At 34.9% G+C, this 11,612-nt stretch overlaps 1 protein-coding gene across 1 annotated transcript; it reads left to right on the top strand.

The window, feature by feature from the left end:
• Positions 1-2,715: 2,715 nt before the first annotated feature.
• Positions 2,716-8,871, top strand: LOC135157708 (uncharacterized). Its single transcript, XM_064114377.1, has 3 exons — positions 2,716-2,802; positions 3,784-3,922; positions 7,625-8,871. Exon 3 carries the CDS (start codon positions 7,626-7,628, stop codon positions 8,457-8,459), a length of 834 nt encoding a protein of 277 aa, XP_063970447.1. The 5' UTR covers positions 2,716-2,802; positions 3,784-3,922; position 7,625; the 3' UTR covers positions 8,460-8,871.
• Positions 8,872-11,612: the final 2,741 nt, after the last annotated feature.

Raw genomic sequence — 11,612 nt, 5'->3', positions numbered from 1 at the left:
CTGATAGTTAAAAAACAAGCACATGGAACCCATATTTTAATTTTAACGTCTTCAGAATATATTCCTCTACAAATGTAGAGAGTATGATGAAAATGACATGGATTTTAAATGTTTGGGAGCAGAACTACGGAACCATTCGTATATTTGACATTTTGGACGGTATTCAGACTTTTACTTGTTTTCGGCGCATTTTGGGCTGTTTCAAGCCAACTCGCAATAGTTTGGACACTGATAGTTTAAAAACGAGCATATGGACCCCATATTTTTAATAATTTAACGTTATCAGAATATATTCCTTTGCAAATCTAAAGAGTATGATCAAAATGACATGGATTTTGAGTGTTTGGGAGCAGAACTAAGGAATCATTCGTATTTTAGGCGGCTGTATATTAATTTTGCACGTTTTGGGCGCATTTTGGGCCATTTTCATGCCAACTCGCATCACTTTGGACGCTCATAGTTAAAAAACGAGCACATGAACCCCATATTTTTAGCTTCCCTACACCTTTGATATGCATTCCTCTACAATTTAGCCGAATTTGATGAAAATGACATGGATTTTGAAAAATGTGCAGCTTACAAAATACTTTTTTAATTTTTGAGTAGATTCACGGCTTTGAAGATTTGTTTTTTCCGAGTTTTTGCACCGTTCTTGCCAAATGAGGGCGCTGCTGACTCCAAATAGATATATTTTTACCAATTAAAAGACTTTCTCTTACTTTGGTATACACTTTGTTATATATTCTGGAAATTTGATAAAGTTTGATGCGGTATCCACTGAGTAAAGATGATTTAAACTCATTTGGTGAATTCGTGAGGTCTAAGAGTGGCATAATTCTCTTGATTGCGCAAAATTGCATATCATTCAAATACGGCGACTTTGAAGACCCGTAGAAAAAAAATAAGCACATGAACCTATATTATTTTTTTTGCATTTTCATAATGCATAGATACCAGAGTAACTCTCTGCAAAATTTGGTGAAAATGACATGGACTTCATTTTAACTGTGGAACGTCCTTAAAGTCCCAAATTTTGGCCTCTCGCCGCTCGCCTGCAGGAAGCTCGAAAAGCAAAGTAAAACGTTCGAAATCTACACGATAAAGTCAGTTTTTCACCTAAAAAACATGGTTTCCTCACTGAAAAGCACTATTATTTTTAACATCGAAAAATGAGTTGTTATTTAAAAATGGAAAACGAATCGTTTTTTTTTGCGATGAACAATATTATTTATCCTCATCTCTTCTCGATAATTGCATTGTGTCATATCATCCACGCTCTTACATGTATTATACTACCTCAAGTGCTCCGATCAACTTTTACCGGACAATTCTAACGCTCAGCACACTAAAAATGCTGTTTAAAAGTTTCAAACAATGTTGTTTACCATAGACCTTACAACAGTTGTAAGAGTAGTTTAAACAAGTGTTTAAAATCTTGAATAACAAAGTTTGATTTGTATTTTTGCTCAATAAGTTAAAAATGGTTGTTTAAACTGTTAAACAACGAAACAGCGTTGGGTACAATTTTAAACAACGATTTTACTGTAAATGGAAGCAAGGTCAGTCTACGTGAGAACTTGAAAGCATGAAGGTAGCTTTCCATCTCCACAGATAAAAAGATTATTTCGATTGTGATCCGAAGCGACCACAGATAATGAAAAATCTCTCATGACTGGCCCACGATTGAGAACGGAATTTTTGCAACCGGTAAGCGTTCCCAGATCGAAGACAAACACCATGGCAAGACCAGGGGGGCGACCGTGTCATAAAAACTATTGTAACTATTTCATTATGACAACTACCATGGTAACATGGCTCAACAGCCAATCAAAATCAAGTTTTCATGGTAGTCACTGGCGTACAGATAGGCTCCCGACCCCCAGACAAATTTTCACGACCAAGAAAAAAAAAAAAAGAAAGAAGGGTGAAAAAGATATTTTATTTTCAAAATCTAAAAAAAAAAAAAAAAAATTGAAATAAAAATGCTAGCTCGCTTCGCTCGCTTGCAACTGTTTTTTTCTTTTTTCGAATCAATCTTACGCGATGCGCCATAGCTATCCCTCTCAACATTTTTTGCCCATTACACCACTGATGATAGTTGCCATAATGGTAAAGTAACAATATTAACGATTTGTTGTTTCGCTTAATGAAACGTGCCCCATACCTCTTGACTACTTCCTCAGGTTCCCAATATTTCCATGATGCAACTTCGGGGCCTTATTACAGTGTAGATAAGTTTTTACCCAAGTTACCGCCTCACTCAACAAATGTTGCCTCCTCCTCCCCTTAAGATGCTGTAAGAGGGACACATACGCACCATCCGCACACTGCACCTAACACACTGTATATAGTGCACCAAGAATACCACCACAGGATCACCACATCACCTAAAGCACTGCAGCCCGGGGGGTGGGGGGGGGGGGTACTCGACCAAAAAAATAGTAGGTATGTGCCGCGGGCGAGACAAACAAAAACCGGGGGCCTTGGAGCGGGCTTATTGTAAAAAGGAGGGTCCTCGGAACGGGCTTCAGAACTACAAATGTTTGTGAAAACGGAGGTCCTTAATTTGAACGGGTCGCCTGCGCGTGAGTGCGTATTCATCCCTATGGAACGGGCATACGTGCATGCAGCTAGCCCGGCGGCACGGGCGCCGGGTGCGCTAGCGCAGAGGCGATAGTCAAACAGCGCTCTGCGGCCGCTATTCACCAAAATTGCGTCTCATTGTAGCAGATTAATGCGGCCGGAACGGCATAACGGAAAATATGCGAAGCTTTGGAGCGGATTTCTTTCTTTTTTTTCACGGTAAGAAGAAAATGCTATGCTTTGGAGCGGCTTTCTTTGTTCTTTTTCTCAATAGGACAAAAATGTTATGCCTTGGAACGGAAATTTTAGTGTAAAAATGGGGGTCCCCTCCGCGGCACATATATCCACTATGCATTATATGCCCCCCCCCCCCGGACTGGCAGCACCTGACACAGCACAACCCTCTCCAGAAACATCGTGTACGCTTTTTAGGAGAGTACTTCTTCAAGGTTCAAGAATTCAAGATTGTATTTTAATAGTTTTATCGCAATAAAATCCACCGCAGGCATTCTGCTACTACAATTTCTACTACTACTACTACTACTACTACTACTACTACTACTACTGCTGCTGCTGCTGCTACTACTACTACTACTTCTACTACTACTACTACTACTACTACTACTACTACTACTACTACTACTACTACTACTACTACTTCTACTTATACTACTACTACTACTACTACTACTACTACCACTAGCACCATCAACACCACCACCATTACTACTACTACCACCACTCAGTGCTGTAGTCAACGTAGAGAATGTACAAAAAATTAGACCAAGGCCAAGACTATTAACATGATTGGGGTTTCAACCGAAGGCAAAGGCAAGACATGAAAACCTCATTATTTAGCTATAATTATTGTCATATACATCAGATTTATCAGCAGATGATTATTGGGGACGTAGACATTATCTTCTTATAAGTGAATTTGAATTTCTAGTCAGTGTCATCAAAATAGCATTATCACATGTTAATGATTTTCCTCAAACAATAGTTTGAGATAAGCATAAACTACAGTACACTTCTGAAACCTCTTGATACTGTATTTGAAAATACTGATAGGACAAACATAGATAATTATTAACTGAACATGATTTCATTTGTGTGTTTCATAAGTCAACAGTCGACAAGCATTGATAGTTAATAAAGCTGATTAAATGGATGAATTTGATTGATCAACGTTTCTCTTAGATATCGGAGAAGTTGAATAATTTTCATTGAATACTCAAGATTTCAGCAGTTAATCGATGAGGTTGACTTTCTGCTGGATGCGTCTCACCTGCAAGGCAGTGCTTCTTCTTAGATTTTGGAGATAACACATCATTAAAAGGTGAGTTCCGATGCTGGACATGTTTTAAGCATTGCATTTTATGATTTTAAAATTAAAACAATTATCTATGCAAACATTCTCTCTCCCTTTCCGGTTTCTCTCTCTTCTTTTTTCTACAAGTCTATTAATTTTCCCTATATCACTGAAATTAGGCCATAACTAAATTCATGAAATTATTTATTTTTCTTAGAATTTTCAACATTCATGCTTTTGTTTTTGTATTTTTAAAATTCAAAACCTTCTATTAGAATATAATAAATTCATTTATTTTTCCACCTCCCATCATCAACTTTATACTCATAATATACAATTACATCTACACATAAAGACTTCAAAATAAGGTTTCTTTATAGGAAATAAATTTGTCCAAATGATATTTCAAAATTAGGTTTGGTTCTGCTGGATGGATTTTCAAAAGTCACTTCTAACAGACAAGTTGTGAGACAACGCCTATAACAATAGATAAATTTGTATTCACACCAGGGTTCTCACCAATGCAGATTAACAGCGGGGTCTTGCCCCACCCGTTTGAGATCAGACACTTTTTACCCCACCCATTCTTGATTTTAAGAAAATGTTCTCACTGGTCCTTGTCCCAAAACCGAATGTCATAAGTAACGAATTCATTTTTTTTTAGGAAAAAAGGAAAGCTGACAATAAAAAGATAATACATGTAATGAATAGAAGATTCATTTGTAAATGGTACGCTTTAGACTAGTACAGCGAAATACATCATTAAAAAGAAAAAGAAAACTTGACTTAAAGTACCAATTAACACATTTTTTTTGGAGCAGTATTTTGCCCCGCTGGTTTTCTTTTATTGAAAGCCTTGATCCATGCTTGAGCAAACACTATATTCTGTCGAAAGTATCACAAATGGCTTTCACAATATGTATATGGAGCAGTCAGAATTCAGTGCTCCCCAGTTAAATGATAATCTCTCTGCATTCATTTATCATCATGTCGATAATAATATGTTAATTCATAAATAATGATCGTTAGTAGTTATATTTGCTATATGCGTATACCTGAGTATTATGGGTGTGTAATTACTCTCAAGGTCTTGGACGGCGTGCATATATGAAAATAAATACATACGATTTGAGATTGGAGAAAATTGTGAGCCTTCTTAATGTAAATCTAAAATTGAGAATGACTGAAAAGGGGCAAAGTAGATAGAAAAACTATACATTTAATAGCTAGGAAATGACAGCGCATATATTAACATGAAAAATTAATAACTATGTAAATTTCCCATGATTGAATGATTAGCATGCTGCCTAAATGTGGATGACTACGCACTAAAATTCTTTTTGAACCCTAACTAAAACACCTGTACCAATCTTTTGGGTGTAATCTTGCACCCTTAGTGGAAAAAGGTGCACAATTGAATCTTTTATTTTGCACCCAGAAATGCTCGTTTAATTCGTTCGTAAAAAGGAACAACTATTCGCCTCTTAAGGTGCATAATACCGAACATTAAAAAAGGTTCAAATTCGAACATTTATTGCATGGTTCAACACTGCAACCAATAGGTTGCTTAAAGGGATGCTCCGGGCTGAAAATATTCATATCTAAATAAATAGAGTAAAATTCACAGAGCAAAATGCTGCAAATTTCATCAAATTCGGATATCAAATAACGAAGTTATTGAATTTTAAAGTTTAGCAATATTTCGTTAAAACAGTTATATGCACGTCGTCATGAATATTCATTAGGTGGGCCGATGATGTCACATCCCCACTTTCCCTTTTCTTATGTTATTACATGAAATCATACTTTTAATTTTTTCATACATGTGTATATTATGTGTCTCCTGTATGATGAAATAAGTTGCAGCAATAAATAACTAATGCACTTAATCAGTTGTCAATCCAATTATTTTATTTCTTAGCATAATTTTTTTAATAAACCTTATTTCATATAATAAAATACAAAAGAACAAGTGGGGTATGAAATCATCAGCTCACCTAATGAATATTCATAAAGACATGCTTATAATTGTTTCACCGGAATAATGCAAATCTTTAAAATTCAATAACTTCGTTATTTGTTATCCGATTTCGATCAATTTTTTCAGAATTTTGCTCTGTGAATTTCACTCTATTCATTGAGATAAATATTTTCAGGATGGAGTATCCCTTTAATATAGCTATACTACACCTTTAAAGGTGCAAAAATGAGCATAAATGCACTCATTAGCACCCCTTGGGTGCTGCTATTGTGCCAACCCCCAATGTTCAAATTTGAACCCCTATTTCTTATAGTGCGTATATAATATATACTTCATTATCCGCGTTCTAAGTAAAAGATGATTATTTTCAAGATCTTATACTTTAAAATAAAGTTATTGTACTCAGTACCAACGTCCCATAACACAGATTGATAATTGACATTTTCATACGGAATTTACATATAAATCATACATGTCTAATATATTCTTACTGGTATGCAAAGAGAAATCATTTAGAGCTCAATTCAGACTTCGGTTTCCATTGTGTCTCTATTTTTCATTTCAGCAATGTTGGCGCAAGCCTAAAACCGATTAAATCCGATTCCAGACCGACAAAAAAAAATACCAACGACATACCATCTAATTGATTGCAGCTTTAAAAAAAAAAAAAAACATGAATTGAAATTCTACAATTCTATAATTCCGATATTACAAAACTGTATGTAAAAGTCATCATAGCTTTTTTATTGATCGATCCTATAAGATAATACGTTTTAATGTCTAGGGGGCTTTCACAATCGCTCTTCCGATCGTTGGCGATCATTAATTTGATCACAATATATGTTACACACAATCACAACGTTTGTAAGCAGTCGCACCACCAATTGTGAAAGGAGCTCAAGATGATAAGGGGGGTTATCGATCCACGATATATTGTTGTTAAATGCGATTCATAACATTAACAACCAAGAAGTCTTGTCGGAAATTGGTGTATCAAAACGGCAGTTTCGTCCTGGAGTCTGGTCAAACAAAGTATTTGCAATTTTTCGTCATGCCGAAATAAAGACAAAGACCTCCCAGCTGTCCCTTGTCGTTCGACGGGCATTATCATTACATTTAATGTGTTTTTGAATCCGTCGTGCTTCACGAAGCGAACATCCTAATACTATAATGACAGACCATCGTTTGGCATGGCTGTTGCATAACAGACTGTGAGATTGAAGAAAGCAATTTGAGAAGATGGCTTCATAACATTAATAAGAGAATAGTCAATTTACATCAAAACAATGCGATTGAAACAAGTTTTGGAAAAAAAAGAAGAATATTATCAAATATTGTTTAAAAAGCCCGATCTCTCGGCCGTCATTTTCAAGCGATTAATTCCAATTGTTCTTTAGTGTGTTGTCATCACTTTACAAATATATTATGATCACGATCAACTTGGACAGGAAAATTGAATCAGTTTTCTATTAAAGTTTTACAAACATAGATAAGACTTTTCAATTACCTAATTGCATCAAAGACGATTCAAATTGGTAATTTATATGGCATATGGAAATTGAGATTTCTTTAGAGGCATTTATCATTTCTAAGGACAGTCAAATGGAATTTCGTATTATGGATATGAGAAAATAAACAATATTCAATTGGGCAGGCTACTTTTTTCGAGCAGTATCACCTACAGACTCCCTGTCATGAAATAGTGATGTCCTTATTAATGTCTCTGTGTTTTATTTCCCAAAATCTAGAATGCCGTTCCGTCTGACATACAGATTGGCCACGATGCTGATAATATCAGCAGCTTACATTAAAAAGACGACGAGAAGTCAATCAACAGATTCCTCATCAACCCACATCCAAACGGGATATTCTGGCTCTACAACCGATGCTCCAACCCAGGATCCTACTGGCTCTACAACCGATGCTCCAAACAAGGATCCTTCTGGCTCTTCAACCGATGCTTCAACCAAGGATCCTTCTGGCTCTTCAACCGATGCTTCAACCAAGGATCCTTCTGGCTCTACAACCGATGCTTCAACCCAGGATCCTTCTGGCTCTACAACCGATGCTTCAACCAAGGATCCTTCTGGCTCTACAACCGATGCTTCAACCAAGGATCCTTCTGGCTCTTCAACCGATGCTTCAACCAAGGATCCTTCTGGCTCTACAACCGATGCTCCAACCAAGGATCTTTCTGGCTCTACAACCGATGCTCCAACCAAGGATCCTTTTGGCCCTACAACCGACACCCTAACCAGTCATTCAAATGCATCAACAGCATTATCGGGAACTCCCGAACCAAGCGCTAACAAGACAACCATAGAACCCAAAGAGACGACATCTAAAGGTGGAGATTTCACAAGTCCCCCTGAGGAACTATCGCCTGGTGCAAAAGCAGGAATTTTAATTGTGTCTTTGGCGGGAACTGCCGCCATAGCAAGTGGCATTGGATACGCAGTGATCCGTTGCAAATCTTCCTCTAAGGTGACTCCTGAGAACAATGCGAACAAGGACATTGAACATGTTGAGATAGAAAGCATATCTAACGATACAGCCAAACTCACTTCCCCAGATAATGATTAACTATTCAATTCAATTCAATTCAGCATTTATTTCCAAATTCATTAAAAAGAACAAAATGAGAACAAAAGTATATATACACAAAGAAAAAATAAATAACATAAAACAAAGCAAAGGTATCAACAGAACATAACTGATACAAAAAAATATTGGTGATGATAAAATTTTGGTTGGCACATAATTATAAAAATATAGGTGAACAAAATAATGAATGGAAATTGGGCATGCACAAAAAAGCCATAAAAAGGCTTGTTAAAACGCACATACCCAAGAAATATCAATCGTTACAAATAAAATTCAGTATATGGTATGGATACGACAAGTACCAAAGAATAAATAGAGATAAGAATAATCATTTTATTTAAAACCAAAAAAAAAAAACTAAATTAAACAAACTTGAAACAAACTTCAAGGTAAAACAAAACAGGACAAAAGATAAAAACAAAACAAAACAAAAAATATAAACAAACGGATAAATAATCAAATAAGCAAATAGTACAAAACCACGTTAAGAGAAATCAATAATTGCTCAGTAATTTCTTTTTATATTGTCTTTTAAAAGTATTATTAAATTGTATATTATATGTGTCCAGGTCTAAACTATTCCATAGTGTGGGGCCAGTATGTCGTATTGAATATTTAGATCTATCATTTGAAAAGGTCCATCTGTGGAATTTGTTAAATGTAAAGTGTAAAGTAATTGTGAATGTTTGCATTAACTGAGAACATATTCATTAAATAGGGTGAAAGACTTTTTGTGTGGTATCGTTGCATAATTGAAGCAATTTGATTCTTGGTAATATCTGGAAGTTTAGCTGTACGTAATGATTTAAATAGCAAAGAAGTCGGGGCATTATAGTCTGTCTTCTTACATATACGTATTGCTTTTTTTTGTAGAATAATTAATTTGTGTATATGGATAGAATAAGTGTTACCCCAAATTAAATTGCAATATGAAAGACGAGACAGAATATAAGCATTGTAAAGAGTAAATAATATATAACTAGGTACATTACATTTTAAACGATTTAAGATTCCAATAAAACGTGCTATTTTGACAGGGATAGAACTTATGATCATTCCAACATAAGTTATTGCTTAAAATCACCCCTATAAACTTAACTGAATTATAAAATTGCAATTGAGTTGTAGTCCATATGGAGAAATATGTCAGTTTGATTATATTGCACACCCCTCTTTTTATTAAATAAAACACAATGAGTTTTATTTGTATTTAAGGAAAGTCTATTGCACTTAAACCAGGCAGAAATTTGGGCAAGATTTCTAGTTAAAATTTCAACTAAAGTAGTGATATTATCATGGGCGGCAAGAAGAGACGTATCATCGGCATACAATATAAAATGTGGTTCATGGCAAGAGTTAACAATGTCATTAACATATATTAAAAATAATAAAGGCCCAAGAATAGAACCTTGAGGCTCACCTGTTTTTATTTCCATGAAAGACGAATGGGTATTATTATAGACAATAAATTGTTTCCTATGTAATAAATATGACTTGAACCAATTAAAAGACACCCTCTTATACCGTAATAATAAGCTTGATTATTGTACTTGGAGCTCACTAATTATTCTATCATGAATTTCAATAACTGCCATTTCAGTGGAGTAATTTTGACGGAAGCCGTATTGACTATCATATAATACATTGTGACGTAATAAAAAATTGTATAGTCTGTTAAAAACTAATTTCTCCAAGATTTTTGAGAAACACGGCAAAATTGATATTGGACGGTAGTTGACAAATATATTAGGATAGCTCCTTCTTTAAAACGGGAACAACTTTTGATATTTATAGTTTCGAAGGCACAATTCCAGTTGCAAGAGAGGAATTAAAGATATGTAAAAGTGGGTCTATAATGAAAGGTAAAACATTCTTCACAACAGATGGATCAATGTCATCAAATCCGCTACTCTTATTAGGTTTAAGCGATTTACCGATATCTAATGTTTCTTTTTTTGTAATCGGTTTAAAAAACATAGTATGAGAGAGTGGGTCATTCATATAAATATCAAACGAATTAGAATTAGAATTATCTTCATTAGGATCATTGTTTATACTCGATCCGATATTGACAAAATGTTCGTTAAAATTTTCTGCAATTTCACTACTATCACTAATGTTACAATCATTATGTAAAAAAGACTTTTGTTTATCAAAATTATTTTTCTGTTTTCCCAAAATGTTATTGATAAGTTTTATTAGAATTTGTTTTCATGGATTCAAACTTGTCAAAATAATATTTTCTTTTCAACCGGCGGAGATTCAGGGTAACAATATTACGAATCTTTTTATATCTATCGTGATTAACTTTGGTAGGAGAGTTAATATACAATTTATAACATTTGTTTTTCTTCCTTATAAGCTTCATCATATCAAGGGTAATCCATGGTTTTCTATTCCGATGACGTTTACCAATATACTTTGTACTGATTGGCAGATGTTTGTTATACAAGGTAATAAAGTTATTATAAAATGAGTCATACGCCCTCTCCGGCAGGCTTTGTAGGTATACATCTGACCAGTCCACGGTTGAAAGATCAGCACATAAATGATTAATGCTGTCAGGGGATATCTTCCTGTAGGTGTGTACTTTTCGTTGCTCATATTTTACAATATCTGAGAAATGTGTTAAATGGAAGATGGGAAAGTGGTCGGAAATATCTGTTAAAAAGGCACCCGACAGAGGGGAACAACTAAAAACATTTGTGAATATATTGTCAATAATAGTAGATGATCTACTATTGGCTCGTGTATTTCTGTTTATAATGGGATAAAACCCCGATGAAATCACTTGGTTAAAAAAATGGAGAATAAGAGGGCTTCCAGATTTTTTTAACAAATCGATGTTAAAGTCGCCCATAAAGAAGACACGTTTGTTATTTATATAACTATGATTCATCAGTCTATCAAAATATGAAGTAAATGCAGAAATGCTCGATTTCGGTTGACGATAAATGATCCCAATCACAATATTCTTCTCTGATTTGCACTCTATTTCAATACTTAAAACATCGACACCTTCACGGTGCTCAGAAAAATCACACAATTTGTAATTCATATCCTCTCGAATAAATAGACCAACTCCACCACCGCGGCCATTTAATCGGTCCACATGTAGGAACTTATAACCTT

This window comes from Lytechinus pictus, unplaced genomic scaffold (genome assembly GCF_037042905.1).
Source record: "Lytechinus pictus isolate F3 Inbred unplaced genomic scaffold, Lp3.0 scaffold_19, whole genome shotgun sequence".
Taxonomy (NCBI): Eukaryota; Metazoa; Echinodermata; class Echinoidea; order Temnopleuroida; family Toxopneustidae; genus Lytechinus; species Lytechinus pictus.
This window is presented reverse-complemented; position numbering and strand designations above follow the sequence as displayed.

What these genes read in the sequence shown, in the direction of transcription:
- LOC135157708 (XM_064114377.1), top strand. Translation starts at nt 7,626, where the DNA reads ATGCCGTTCCGTCTGACATACAGATTGGCCACGATGCTGATAATATCA.